This window comes from Scyliorhinus torazame, chromosome 13, assembly GCF_047496885.1.
Source record: "Scyliorhinus torazame isolate Kashiwa2021f chromosome 13, sScyTor2.1, whole genome shotgun sequence".
Classification (NCBI taxonomy): Eukaryota; Metazoa; Chordata; class Chondrichthyes; order Carcharhiniformes; family Scyliorhinidae; genus Scyliorhinus; species Scyliorhinus torazame.
Window position 1 is genome coordinate 118,747,923 of NC_092719.1, and position 15,850 is coordinate 118,763,772.

The 15,850-nt window shown below is 49.7% G+C and overlaps 1 protein-coding gene across 4 annotated transcripts in view; it reads right to left on the reverse strand.

The window, feature by feature from the left end:
* Window positions 1–15,850, reverse strand: part of grip2b (glutamate receptor interacting protein 2b) — a 324,567-nt gene that overhangs the window by 165,008 nt on the left and 143,709 nt on the right. For all 4 annotated transcript variants that reach the window (XM_072472104.1, XM_072472105.1, XM_072472103.1 and 1 more), the window contains exons 5-7: window positions 8,977–9,063; window positions 5,086–5,161; window positions 4,454–4,599 (exon numbers count right to left, since the gene is read on the reverse strand). In XM_072472104.1, coding sequence (XP_072328205.1) covers window positions 4,454–4,599; window positions 5,086–5,161; window positions 8,977–9,063 — 309 coding nt within the window. The remainder of the gene's footprint in view (window positions 1–4,453; window positions 4,600–5,085; window positions 5,162–8,976; window positions 9,064–15,850) is intronic.

A 15,850-nucleotide genomic window follows, 5' to 3' on the forward strand; every position in this document is an offset into this window, starting at 1 on the left:
GTACAGGATCACAGTCTCTATGTTGGGGTACAGATTCACAGCATCTATTTTGTGGTACAGGATCACAGTCTCTATTTTGAAGTACAGGATCACAGTCTCTATTTTGGGGTACAGGATCACAGTCTCTATTTTGGGGTACAGGATCACAGTCTCTATTTTGGGGTACAGGATCACAGTCTCTATTTTGGGGTACACGATCACAGCCTCTATTTTGGGGTAAAGGATCACAGTCTCTATTTTGGGCTACAGATTCACAGCATCTATTTTGGGGTACAGGATCACAGTCTCTATGTTGGGGTACAGAGTCACAACATCTATTTTGGGATACAGGATCACAGTCTCTATTTTGGGTACAGGGTCACAGTCTCTATTTTGGGGTACAGGATCACAGTCTCTATTTTGGGGTACAGGATCACAGTCTCTATGTTGGGGTACAGATTCACAGCATCTACTTTGGGGTACAGGATCACAGTCTCTATTTTGGGTACAGGGTCACAGTCTCTATTTTGGGGTACAGAGTCACAGTCTATATTTTGGGGTACAGGATCACAGTCTCTATTTTGGGGTACAGGATCACAGTCTCTATTTTGGGGTACAGGATCACAGTCACTATGTTGGGGTACAGGATCATAGTCTCTATTTTGGGGTACAGGATCACAGTCTCTATTTTGGGGTACAGGATCACAGTCTCTATTTTGGGGTACAGGGTCACAGTCTCTATGTTGGGGTGCAGGATCACAGCCTCTATTTTGGGGTACAGGATCACAGTCTCTATTTTGGGGTTCAGGATCACAGTCTCTATATTGGGGTTCAGGATCACAGTCTCTATTTTGGGGTTCAGGATCACAGTCTCTATTTTGGGGTACAGGATCACAGTCTCTATTTTGGGGTACAGGATCACAGTCTCTATGTTGGGGTGCAGGATCACAGCCTCTATTTTGGGGGACAGGATCACAGTATCTATTTTGGGTACCGGATCACAGTCTTCATTTTGGGGTACAGGATCACAGTCTCTATTTTGGGGGACAGGATCACAGTCTCTATTTTGGGTACCGGATCACAGTCTTCATTTTGGGGTACAGGACCACAGCCTCTCTTTTGGGGTACAGGATCACAGTCTCTATTTTGGGGTTCAGGATCACAGTCTCTATTTTGGGGTTCAGGATCACAGTCTCTATTTTGGGGTTCAGGATCACAGCCTCTATTTTGGGGTACAGGATCACAGCCTCTATTTTGGGGTACAGGATCACAGTCCCTATAGTGGGGTACATGATCTCAGTCTCTATGTTGGGGTACAGGATCACAGTCTCTATTTTGGGGTACAGGATCACAGTCTCTATATTGGGGTACAGGATCACTGTCTCTATTTTGGGGTACAGGATCACAGTCTCTATTTTGGGGTACAGGATCCCAGTCTCTATGTTGGGGTACAGGATCACAGTCTCTATTTTGGGGTACAGGATCACAGTCTCTATCTTGGGGTACAGGATCACAGTCTCTATTTTGGGGTACAGGATCACAGTCTCTATTTTGGGGTACAGGATCACAGTCTCTATTTTGGGGTACAGGATCACAGTATCTATGTTGGGGTACTGGATCACATTCTCTATTTTGGGGTACAGGATCACGGTCTCTATGTTGGGGTACAGGATCACAGTCTCTATTTTGGGGTACAGGATCACGGTCTCTATGTTGGGGTACAGGATCACAGTCTCCATGTTGGGGTACAGGATCACAGTCTCTAGTTTGGGGTACAGGATCACAGTCTTCATTTTGGGGTACAGGATCACAGTCTCTATGTTGGGGTACAGAATCACAGTCTCTATGTTGGGGTACAGGATCACAGTCTCTATTTTGGGGTACAGGATCACAGTCTCTATTTTGGGGTACAGAATCACAGTCTCTATGTTGGGGTACAGGATCACAGTCTCTATTTTGGGGTACAGGATCACAGTCTCTATTTTGGGGGACAGGATCACAGTCTCGATGTTGGGGTACAGGATCACAGTCTCTATTTTGGGGGACAGGATCACAGTCTCTATTTTGGGGGATAGGATCACAGTCTCTATCTTGGGGTACAGGATCACAGTCTCTGTTTTGGGGTACAGGCTCACAGTCTCTATTTTGGGGACAGGATCATAGTCTCTATTTTGGGGGATAGGATCACAGTCTCTATTTTGGGGGATAGGATCACAGTCTCTATCTTGGGGTACAGGATCACAGTCTCTGTTTTGGGGTACAGGCTCACAGTCTCTATTTTGGGGGACAGGATCATAGTCTCTATTTTGGGGGATAGGATCACAGTCTCTATCTTGGGGTACAGGATCACAGTCTCTGTTTTGGGGTACAGGATCACAGTCTCAATTTTGGGGTACTGGATCACAGTCTCTATTTTGGGGTACAGGATCACAGTCTCTATTTTGGGGGACAGGATCACAGTCTCTATTTTGGGGTACAGGATCACAGTCTCTATTTTGGGGTACAGGGCCACAGTCTCTATTTTGGGGTACAGGATCACAGTCTCTATGTTGGGGTACAGGATCACAGTCTCTATGTTGGGGAACAGGATCACAGTCTCTATTTTGGGGCATAGGATCACAGTCTCTATTTTGGGGTACAGGATCACAGTCTCTATTTTGGGGTACAGGATCACAGTCTCTATTTTGGGGTACAGGATCACAGTCTCCATGTTGGGGTACTAGATAACAGTCTCTATTTTGGGGGACAGGATCACAGTCTCTATTTTGGGGGACAGGATCACAGTCTCTATTTTGGGGGACAGGATCACAGTCTCTATTTTGGGGTACAGGATCACAGTCTCTATGTTGAAGTACAGGATCACAGTCTCTATGTTGAAGTACAGGATCACAGTCTCTATTTTGGGGTACAGGATCACAGTCTCTATTTTGGGGTACAGGATCACAGTCTCTATTTTGGGGTACAGGGCCACAGTCTCTATTTTGTGGTACAGGATCACAGTCTCTATGTTGGGGTACAGGATCACAGTGTCTATGTTGGGGTACAGGATCACAGTCTCTATTTTGGGGGACAGGATCACAGTCTCTATTTTGGGGTACAGGATCACAGTCTCTATTTTTGGGTGCATGATCACAGTCTCTATGTTGAAGTACAGGATCACAGTCTCTATTTTGGGGTACAGGATCACAGTCTCCATGTTGGGGTACTAGATAACAGTCTCTATTTTGGGGGACAGGATCACAGTCTCTATTTTGGGGGACAGGATCACAGTCTCTATTTTGGGGTACATGATCACAGTCTCTATGTTGAAGTACAGGATCACAGTCTCTATGTTGAAGTACAGGATCACAGTCTCTATTTTGGGGTACAGGATCACAGTCTCTATTTTGGGGTACAGGATCACAGTCTCTATTTTGGGGTACAGGATCACAGTCTCTATTTTGGGGGACAGGATCACAGTCTCTATTTTGGGGTACAGGGTCACAGTCTCTAATTTGGGGGACCGGATCACAGGCTCTATTTTGGGGTACAGGATCACAGTCTCTATGTTGAAGTACAGGATCAGGTTACTCTTCGGAAACTCCAAATTTTGCAGAGTGCAAACCGAGGACCTGCCTCTACAAGATGAATGGAAACCACAGAGAGATCTACAAACCCAGCAGGGAGTCAGCAGGGGTGGGGATGTTCGTCGTGTCTCTTGCGGAGTATGAGCTCCCTCGATAATGGGGCGACGTACGCTCTATCCATTTTGTATATAAGGTTGGCCGGTTCGGTGCCGACCGTTAAGACCCGGTTGGGATCTACCGGGAGCTGTGTATTATAGCCTTGTAAATAAACCTACATTTCTTTGATACAACTCGGTGCAGACTCCCCGTGACTTCGTAAGACAAACCTTGGTTTAGGCATTAAAGAGATTGTAGAAATATTTATTTTCGAAGAGTGACACTTGTTCAAATTACCAACAAGGTAAGTCATGGAGTCAAAGAAAGGTGCATTCAAACTGCAACTGCATGCTAGGCTGGATAGGAGTATTAAAGGTGTCAGCATGGACAGGTCACTGCCCTTTCTTTGTCCTTAAATGTTGCTGCATAAACAGTTGCTCTCACATCCCAGTTCTGTGTTGATACCAGGTCAACACTTTGTACACAGAAGCTGGACAGCTCTCTATTTTGTTGGGATTGTATGAAATGTGGCTTTAAGAATATTGATTATGGGCGGGATTTACCGGCCAACCTGCCACGTGTTTTTCAGCAGTGGAGACGGCCCGCCAGCGGGATTTACTGACCCCGCCGTTGACAATGGAATTTCCAGGTGGCTGCACCCCTCATCACCGGGAAACTCATGCGCCGGCGTGGGATTGGAATATTCCTCCGGCATGAACCGTAGATCATACCCCAAATCTTGATCGAGAGCAATTTCTATTATCCATCGCCCTTCAAAAAATGTTCCAACGGCAGAATAATAAAGTCCTCACCCATGATGTTGACATCATACTCAATCTGGTAGATGGCCTCTTGTCCACACTGTCTCAGGATGTTCAGGGCCTCTCCATGGCTCACATTGTGGAGTGGAATCCCATCAACGCTCAATAATTTGTCCCCAACTTTCAACGTTCCCTCCCTGCAAATACATGGACAAAAATTGTTACTTATTTGTCATTTCTCTTCTGCCCAAATGGATCCTCTGACTGATGCTGGGGCACAAGGTCCATAGCTACAACACCGGCGAGGGCAGAAGCTCTATAACAGCAACATTGGCGAGGGGATAGCTGTTCATAGCTGCAACACTGGGAAGTATCGAGAAAGGATGGGGAGCTGTGACCCCCCTCATTTTTTCCCCAGTTAGGACCTTTTTGTGTGCTCTCTGCCATGCCACAAAAAGGGTGAGATTAGGGGTTTCAGAGTGCATGAGGTGAGGCGAAAGGGGGTATCCTTCAGCTTTCCACCATTTGCACCATTCTAACAATTGACAGGTAACTCAAAATGATCGACTATCAAGTAGTAGAACAGTGGAAGTTTGGAGTAATGACGGCAATGTGGGACAAGTACTTTACTTCGCAAACTCAAGTTTCCAATTTTTATCCTTAACAGATGCAGCATTCATTACCTATCTGCAGGCCCACCATGCCTCACATGGGTCACCACCAACGCACGGGACTTGTTCCAGTCTTCATGGGCTCCACCTGCAACATAACATCCATTTGCTCATAGTTTCTTTCTGCTTTAAAGAAACAATCTTCTCACATCCTGTCGCCTCCACCCCCCACAACCTGTGACACAGAACATGCTGAGTGAGGAGGCATGTGGGCAAGTCATCTCCTCAGAAACGCCTGATGACATTGTATTCCCTGCAGTTCTTTGGAGTTGAGTGCAAGAGGTCTGAGTGATGCTCCCTTTCTGATACCCCTCCTACATCGGTGAGGAAGGTCATCTGCATTGCGGCTCCCAGCAATGGCACGAATGACATCAGGAAAATGGCAACTCTGATTGCCGACACGGTGGCACAGTGGTTAGCATGCTGCCTCAGCGCCAGGGACCCAGGTTCACTCTCGGCTTCAGGTCACTGTGTGGAGTTTTCACGTTCCCTCTGCGTCTGCGCGAGTTTCCGCCGGGTGCTCTGGTTTCCTCCCACACCAAAGATGTGCAGGTGAGGTGGGTTGGCCATGATCATTGCACGGTGTTATGGGGATAGGGCGGGGGAGTGGGTCGAGGTAAAGTGTTCTTTCGGAGGGTCGGGGCAGCCTCGATGGCCGAATGGCCTCCTTCTGCACTCTGGAGATTCTACGGATTCTATGATTTCACAATCTACCACCCTGAGGCACAGCATCATCCCGACAGCAGAGGGATTAATAGAGGGGTATCCACAGGGAACGTTGCCGGGTCTCCAACCTTTCATACTTTATATTAATGATTTGATGAAAGGATTGAAGGGGTGGTTGCTAAATTTGTTGATGAGACAAAGATAGGGAGACATAGATGGGTTAAGGCAAAGATCTGGGGCGGGATTCTCCGACCCCCCGCCGGGTCGGAGAATCGCCGGGGGCTGGCGTGAATCCCGCCCCCGCCGGTTGCCGAATTCTCCGGCACCGGATATTCGGCGGGGGTGGGAATCGCGCCACGCCGGTTGGCGGGCCCCCCCCGGCGATTCTCCGGCCCGCGATGGGCCGAGGTCCCGCTGCTGGAAAGCCTGTCCCGCTGGCGAGAATCAAACCACCTCTCTTACTGGCAGTACAAGGCGGCACGGGTGGGCTCCGGGGTCCTGGGGGGGGGGGGGGGGGGGGGCGTGGGGCCATCTGGCCCCAGGGGGTGCCCCCACAGTGGCCTGGCCTGCAATCAGGACCCACTGATCCGTGGGTGGGCCTGTGCCGTGGGGGCACTCTTTTCCTTCCGCCTTCGCCATGGTCTCCACTATGGCCGAGGCGGAAGAGACCCCCTCCACTGCGCATGCGCGGGGATGCCGTGAGCGGCCGCTGACGCTCCCGCGCATGCGCCGCACGGCAAAGTCATTTCTGCGCCAGCTGGCGGGGCACCAAAGGCCTTTCCCGCCAGCTGGCGGGGCGGAAATCAGTCCGGCGCGGGCCTAGCCCCTCAAGGTGAGGGCTCGTCCCCTCAAGATGCGGAGAATTCCTCACCTTTGGGGCGGCGTGATGCCGGACTGATTCGCGCCGTTTTTGGCACCGGTCGGAGAATCCCGCCCCTGGTAAATGAAGTATAATGTGGGAAAATGTGAAATTATCCATTTTTGCAGGAAGAATAAAAAACAGCATATTATTTAAATGGTGAGAGTTTGGAGAGCTCTGAGATTCAGGGGGGTCTGGGTGTCCTAGTGCATGAATCACAAAAGGCTAGTATACAGGTCCAGCAAGTAGTTAGGAAAGCTAATAGAATGTCAATTATTGCAAGGGGAATTGAATATAAAAGTCAGGACGTTATGCTTCTGTTGTACAGGGTGCTGGTGAGACCTCACCTGGAGTACTGCATACAGTATTAGTTTCCTTATTTAAGGAAAGATGTAAATACATTCAGAACTAGGCTGATTCCCTGGTACTGACCTGGTGCTGCACAGCCAATTTTCAGATGAGGAGATGTTAAACTGAGACCTTACCTGCCCTCTGAATGAACAAGAACATGAACCTGTACTTACATAGCACCTTTAATGTAATAAAACATTCAACGGAACATTTGGGGGGGGGGGGGGGTTTCCATCCCCTTTTCAGCGGCAGGAAGGCCGGAGGCATTGGAGAATCCAATGTGAGTTCCAAACAGCTTCTATTCTGGCAGGATTTCCCAGTGAGATTGTCCCCGCAGCTGACGTAATGGTGTTCCTGCCCTCAAATGTGAGGAATCCCATTTGCATTGAATTAAATATACTTAGCGGGCTCCGCCACTCTATTACCCCCCACATAAGGAATCCCCCCCCTCCACCCTACCTGCTTGGGGAATGGCACCTGCCTGGGGACACCCACGTGAGGAACAGCCCCCCATGGGAGAGGGTCATGCCTAGGCAGCACCCTGGCACTGCCCCTTCCAGTGGGGAGATTTGAGGTGGGGACGAGTTCCCTGGGGGAAAGGGATTGCTGTGTCCATGTGGGTGGAGGGGGGGGCGGGTGGAGATGTTTCCATGTCCGTGGGGAAGGATTCCGTGAGGTGTTCCTGCTTTCATTTTATTTTTATTTATATTTCCATTTCTATTTTCTTCAGTTTGGGGCACCCCTTGATCTTTCAGGGGCCAAGATTGTTGCCGGGGTGGGCTCACTCAGATCCCATGATGTCATGGGACCCTCCTCTTCCCTTTGTTTTCCTTAAGTGTTTGAAAATATGGCTGGAAAAGCCAGCCAGTCAGCTGGCGGGCTGCCCTATGCTTTTCCTGCTCACGGCAACATTTGGGCAAAACAAATTGTAAAATTCCACCTGTAGGTTTTAAGGAGTGTCTTAAAGGAGGGAAATGAGGTAGAGCGGCGGTGAGGTGTAGGGAGAGAATTTCAGAGCTTGGGGCCCAGGCAACTGAGGGTGCAGCCATTGATGGTGTAGCGATTAAAAAGGAATGAGAGCAGAGACCATGGAGGAATTTGAAAACAACGATGATTGTTTTAAAATCAAAGTGTTCCATAGAATCCCAACAGTGCAGAAGGAGACTATTTGGCCCAACCGTATGTACCAACCCTTTGAAAGAGCACCCTACCTAGGCTTACTCCCCCGCCCTATCCCCTTAACCACACCTAACCTGCACATCTATGGACACTAAGGGGCAATTTAGCATGGCCAATCACCTATCCCACACTTTGGACCGTGGGAAGAAACCGAAGCACCCAAAGTAAACCCACGCAGCCATGGGAAGAAAATGCAAACTCCGCACAGACAGTCACCCAAGGTCGGAATTGAACCCGGGTCCCTGGCACTGTGAGGCAGCAGTGCCAACCACTGTGCCACCCTTGCTTGACAGGAGCCAGTGTAGATCCACAAGCACGGGGGTGATAGGAGATTGGAACTGTATGTTAAGACAAAGGCAGCAGAATTTTGGAGCACCTCAAGTTTGGGGAGATTTGAATGTGGGAAACCAGACGGGGAATAATCAAGTCTTGAGATAACAAAGGCATGAATGTAAAAGATCCCAATGGCAAGATTTTAAAGAGGACCAGGGATTTTGCCGTGGTATCCTGCCAGATATGTATCTCTCAACAAATCGCACTAAAATAAATATATTTCAGAATTTTTTGTGTCACAATTTATTGGCTATGTTTCCTCCATTAAAACAGTAAATGCAAACTCTTTCTTATTTCCCTAATTATGTTATGTCATGTTTCCCAAATCTGTTTTTCCAAGGGCACATCCCTTTAATTACTGAGTAGTGGAGGGGTTTCGTTAAAACCATTGGGACCCCTGCTGATCCACATTGAACAGCAATTTATTTCATCGGGTGAGACAGGCAGCATAAATTACATGATCACCAAAAGCAGGAGCAACTAAGGGAAACATGAAAATAATAAGAATGACTAACCCCGTATCACGAAGCCAAAACTGTTCCCTTCTTTGTACAGTGAGATTTCAATGGTCTTTGGAATAATTCTTGAGTTGTTATCTGGAACTGGAATGAAAATATTTTTGTTTTTTTGTTATACAAGAGTATCGAAGGCAAGGAAACATGTCCTTACACAGACTGGTGCTAATTCATACAGAGCATGGATGCTACCAGGTTTCAACCTCGGCCAATGCACAGTTAGGCCAACTGGAGAGATGTTACCTTCAACCGACACATGGCCTACAGAGGTGAACTCCCTATAAAATCAGCGGGGATTCCTTCTGTTGAATGATGTCCAAACCTCATGCCACAAATGCACACATATGGACATCAGTTGAAGATAGGAGCAGACTAATTTCTGATGTTGCTCTTATTCGGCACTCAAATGTCAAGGCTCACTTGAATGAAAATTTGACTGAGGTACCAGAGGATGACTAACACCCACAGAACCCTATCTATGCTTGCGTCTGTGTCTTTAGGATACCAGGGAAGGAGATATTTGTAACGCAAAAGGAATTCCATATAGCAGAGAAAAAAGCCCTTCCACCCAAACTGTCCAGGTCAATATTTACCCTCCCCCGTGTGGGGTAATAGTGCAATTCATATTTATCCATCTTTCCCCATACCCCTTCAATCTCTATTTCTTCCTCTTCCCCTTTACTCTAACGTTGAAACTTGATATAGTTTCTGCCTCAACCCAGGAAATGAATTCCACAGCCTCACGATCATCAGTAAACTCAGTTCCTCCTACTTGCTGTTCTAAATCTCTTGCATCTACTCTTTCATCTATGATATCTCATTGAAGCACCCCCCCCCCCCCCCCCCGCCAAATAGTTGAACTATCTAGCCACTTCTATCATATTGTCATGGGAATATCACTTTAAGAAATGTTTGTCTTCTCAAGTGGCTGCAGTGATGTCAGTGTGTGGATGGAGCTGGCCTCTGTCTCTGCTTTTTACTTTCATTTTGAGCCGGAAGCTGTTTTTGGCTCTGAGTTTTAGTTTTGTTTTCAGTTGGGGAGCTGCATTAAAACCAAGGAGGTGTTTAGGTCTCTCTCTCTCTCTGCATGCTAAAGAATGTCTCCAGATCACTTGATGATTTCAAAATAATACCTGTTTCTGGAAGGAATGCAAACCTACTGTCTTTGTTAAAAAGGGTTTTTGACTTATGGATGTTGTTAGGAAAGTTATCAAGGGTTACCTTTCGAGTATTGAATCTTTGGGGATTATCAGTGTTCGTAGTTGATAAGATGTTTACTAAAATGTTATCTGGATTCACAGAATAAACATTGTTTTTGTTTAAACATACTTTAATCTCTGTTGCATCACACCTGTAAAGTGGGCCCTTGTGCTCCCCATAACCAAAATCTATTAAAAGTTGTGGGTCAGGTGAACTCCATGATATACTTTGGTGTTCTCTAAACCCTGGCCCATAATAATATCGCCCTGGATTCTACACTGATTGTGTGAAAGAAGACCCCATATTTCAAGGCTTCGCTTGTATCTATACTTTCTCATACCAGGCAGCTCCTTAGTGAACCTGGAACACAAGACAGATACTGTCAAGGTCACATCCCTATCTCTTAACATAAATAACTGATAATCAGGTCCCTTTAAATCCAGTCCCCACATCCGGTACCTGCCTTAAATCAGGGCTGCAAGGAAACAGATCTATGTGGCATAGTGGTGATGCTATAGGGGACTTGTAGTCCAGAGGCCCAGGCTAATATTCTGGGAATAGGGGTTCAACTCCCACCAGGGCAGCCGGTGGAATTTCAATTCAATGAATAAATCTGGAATCAAAAGCTTATCTCAGTAATGGTATCTGTGAAACGATCATCGATTGTTGTGAAAATCCACCTGGTTCACAAATGTCCTTTAGGGAAGGAAACTTGTAGTCCTTACTGGGTCAAGCCACTCAGTTCAAGGGCAATTAGGGATGGGCACAGATGCTGGCCTTGTCAGTGATACCCGCAACCCGAGAAAGAATTAGGAAAAATTCAGAGAATGAATGGGCCATTTGTATTTAAAATGCATTTGGGAAAGGCAAAATACATATTACCCAACTCCAACAATGCAGTCACTTCGACAACTTGGACATTTATTCAAGTGATCCCATACAATGCTTTCACAGTATTGAGGGCAGCACGGTAGCATTGTGGATAGCACAATTGCTTCACAGCTCCAGGGTTGATTCCGGCTTGGGTCACTGTTTGTGCGGAGTCTGCACATCCTCCCCGTGTGAGCGTGGGTTTCCTCCCACAGTCCAAAGATGTGCAGGTTAGGTGGATTGGCCATGATAAATTGCCCTTAGTGTCCAAAATTGCCCTTAGTGTTGGGTGGGGTTACTGGGTTATGGGGATAGGGTGGGGGTGTGGGCTTGGGTAGGGTGCTCTTTCCAAGAGCCGGTGCAGACTCGATGGGCCGAATGGCCTCCTTCTGCACTGTACATTCTATGATAATCTATGATAAGTATGATCTGAGCTTTACATTTACAATGGGAGGTTTTTTTTAGGATGGGATTCTCCGTTGGGAGACTAGGGGCGGGATTCTCCGTTAGCCAACGCCAAAATCGTGACGTGCGGTCGGGCGAAGAATAGCCCAAATCGCGGCAGGTGCCAGTTTGAGGCTGAATTGCGATGCTCCATCTCCTCAAAAACAGCGTCAAAGTGATGTACGCCGCGCGTACTCTAATTACCATTTGCATATCTCCGCCTCCGATGGGCCGAGTTCCGACAGTGCGGTCCATGTGTGCTCTCCAACATTATGAACCTGGCGTGGTGGCTGCTGAGGGAGAGAGAGGGCGTACGGACAGTGTCCAGCACCACCATACTTCGCTGACAGTCGTGCCGCTGGCCGGGGAACTTCTGCCAGAGCCGGGGGGGGGGGGGGGGGGGGGGGGGGGGGGGTGCAGTGGGGGGTGGCCAGGAGGTGGGCTGTGGGGTCGGGGTGGACGGCTACGCAACACCATTACCGCAGACAGCAAGGCAGCCATGCGAATGCGCATGCCGCTGACAGCCCACTTTAAACCTGGTGCCCTGGGTCGTATAGGTGACCCCCCCCCCCCCCCCCCCCCCCCCCCCCAGGTGTCCTCTGGCCCCAGCCGACCCATCAGCTGTATGGGTGCTCCAGCACAGCCTGTCCTGTTTTGTCGGCCTCGATCAGACTGTCTGTGTGGGAGGTGTATTGTTTAAGCGTGGCTGCAGTTTGTCAGCCCTGCGAGTGTTGATCACGGACCCGGCGAATCCCGCACCGTTGTTCATGGGATTCGATGGTGTTCCACACGGCGCCGGTGCTAGCCACGCAGTGGAATCGGTGCAGGTGCAGTGTCAACACTTGGTCGCAGATATGTATAATCCAGCCCTATGTTCTCTCTCCAGAACTGAATTGCAACCGGTTTACGATTCCCCTTTGAGCACAAATCTGTGAGCAATTCCGCATTCCTTGCCATGCAGATTTATGCACGGTGTGGAATGAGGGATTCCCTGGGAATCCCGCTATGGGGCCGCCATCTTGAGCGGGTGGCCCGATAGCAAATTCCCGTGGCCGGCCAACACACCCTACACCACAAATCGCCCCCAACCCCCTGCAACGAACAGCAGCCCCCCACCACCCCCCTCCCCACCACCCCCTGACCTACAAACCCAGGGATCCCTGTAAATGGGAGAACCCTTACAGGGACCCCTGTAACAAGGAGACCCCCCACAGAGACCCCTGCAATTGGGAGACCCTGAAAAAGGGAGACCCCAAATGGAACCTTCTGATAGAGGGACCCCTACAGTTACACCTGTAATTGGGAGACACCTGAAATACAGGGAACCCTACAGGGACCGATGTAATAGGGAGACCCCCCCACAAGGATCCCCCCCGCCACACAGGGACCCTTGTAATAGGGAGACCCCCCACAGGGGCCCCTGTAATAGGGAGACTCCCCACAGGGACCCCTGTAATAGGGAGACCCTCCACAGGGACCCCTTTAATAGGGAGACTCCCCACAGGGACCCCTGTAATAGGGAGATCCTCCACAGGGACCCCGGTAATAGCGAGACCCCCCCCCCCACAGGAACCCCTGCAAAAGCGAAAAAACCCCACAGGAACCCCTGCAATAGGGAGACCACCCACAGGGACCGCTGTGATAGGGACACCCCATGCAGGGACCCCTGTGATAGGGAGACCCCCCATAGGGACCCTTGCAATAGGGAGGCACCCCCCGCAGGTACCCGCTGTCTAAAGTGTCCCCCCCCCGACAGAACCCCCACCACTCAGACATCACCCCTCCCCCCCCGCAGCACAAAATAGACATCTGTCTGGAAGCTAAAGAGCGGTCCATTCATGGGCAGTGAGAAGAATTACAGCTGGAACACTTACCTTGCATCTCCATGTGTCCATTCCTGGAAGGAGAGCAGGTATGACCTCTGGTTCCCACAGATCCACTCTGCAATCCATTCCTAGCTTTTTAGTAGTGGTCTGTGATTGACACCTGCAACTCATCTGCAGTTTTAATTCATCTCCCTTCATGGTTCAGTGGCCTAAGCCGTGAAAATACAATGTTTGTAAACATTGACCACATCAAAGAGAGGTAAGTACAATCCAAGCACTTAGTGTATTCCAATCACTCAAGCGTGTGATTTCAATGCACTTACCTCTCTTCCATAGAGTCAGTGGGGGTCTCCTCAGGTTGGAGAAGCAACTGGACTGATTTCCGAATGCCCCTCCGCCATTTGGCTCTGCCAGCCCTGACGGCTCCCCAATGTCTGTACCATGGTGTTGATGCCCTCAGCGATGCCCCTCTGTGAGCGTTTCCTTGCAACCTCCAGGGCCTGTTCCTCGTAGGAGGTGCGGACTCTGATGTCCGGCATCCCTGCTACCTGCCTGGGCCCTCTCCCTTCTGTTATGGGCCACCTTCACCGCGATGACGCAGAGGACATCATGAGCCACATGCTTCATGCACCGGCTGGGGGGGGGGGGGGAATGCTTGGGGAGGGCAGGGATATGGCAGGGGCAGCGTGAGGATGGGTGGGAAGGTACCCAACATGGCCGACATGGTGCTGGGCAGAGTCAGTGCAGGTGCATACTTGTCAGGTATGTCTGGCGGGGTTGGTTCCAGGGGCTGATGCCAATGCGCCCGTGCGGCTTGATGGAGGTCATTCAGCTTTTTGCAGCACTATTTGGTGGTCCTCCTGGACATGCTCGATGCGGTGAGGACCGCTGCCACCTCCTCACAGGCGGCTCTGGCTGCCCTGTGGATGATCCGCCGAGCCTGTCGGGGAACAGGGTATCCCTGTTCGCATCCACGGTGTTCAACAGTCTGGCCAGGTCTGCATCTACGAATCTTGGAGCTGGCCTGCTTGGTGGCATGGCTGCATGCTGTGTGGGGTTTGCTCTGTGGGATCGGTTTAAGTGCTGCTCCCCCTCATTAGCAGGAGGCTGGCGCGGTCCTGGCAAAACAGTCATTTACGGTGTGAAGCCAGTGGGGCCTCATTAATTGGACCAATTAACGTTAGATACCGGTGACTGTCGGGATACCGGATCAGCTGTCGGGGAAACTCTCAGCGATTCCTGTTCACCACCACATTTAGAATGAATTTGGTTAGATTCCACCCTTAATTTCTAACTGATCTCCAATTATCTCCAATCAAGCAAAATTCATCAGAGATCAAAAACACTTTTAAATAGAGTTTGCAAAGACAGGAAACACTGCCAATCTTTGGATTTTGGATACAGAGATCTTTTGAGAGACTGCTTGATGTGAGAGAGAGAGTGATCCTGTCAGATTAATGCTGAATCTCTGACAGTCTTCTTCAGAAGCTGTTGTTCAGCTCACGGCATCCAGCAACTAACTCCAAAACTGACTACGGCAGACCTGGCTCCTCCCATTAATTACATCATCCCCATTCCACTCAAACCGAATGGGCGGAATTCACCGAAATCGGGGGGCAGCGTCAATTTGACGCAGGATTTGTATCCTCCGCCCCCTCTGAAAAGGCATCATCGCGTCGCGCACCGATGGATCAGCGTTAATGTATCACCTGAAGGCCCTTCCCCGATGTTCCGCCCCGATGGGCCGAGTTCCCGACCGCGTGGTTGAGGTGTGGTCTCAGCGGTCGGGAACCCGGCATGGCGGCTGCAGACTGTGTCCAGCGCCACCACAATCGGACGGGAGCCGTGCTGCTGGCTGGGTGGGGTTTCCGCAAGGGCTGGGGGGACTGGTGGGGGGTCGCCAGGGGGTGGCCAGGGGGGCACTATCTGGCAGGTCGGGTCCGAGCACAGCCGGCGCCATGTTTTACGGTGCGACCGCTGCAGGTCGTCGCCGTACGCATGGCCACGGACCCGGACATTCTGCAACTGTTTTTATCATGGGAGCCGGGAGCTTTACTCGGTGCAGCTGCCTCATCGGTCACAGGATCGGTGAGTGGTTGGCGCCGATTATTTTGTCTTAAAATGCCACAGTTCCCCTGCACTTAGTCTAAAAAATGGTGAATCCAGCCCAATGTTTCTTACCTACTCCCCAGAACATCCCGAAATATATTAACAAAAACCATTAGGACTCTCTTTGCACACAAATGCAGGTTAGGAAAAATAATGATCTCCGTTTTAGAACCAAGAACAAAGAAAATTACAGCACAGGAACAGGCCCTTCGGCCCTCCCAGCCTGCGCCGATTCAGATCCTTTATCTAAACCTGTCATCTATTTTCCAAGGATCTACTTCCCTCTGTTCCCCACCCGTTCATTAATCTGTCTAGATGCATCTTAACTGATGCTATCGTGCCCGCCTCTATCACCTCCGTTGGCAAAGTGCTCCAGGCACCCATCACCCTCTGCGTAATAAACTTTCCATGCACATCTCCCTTAA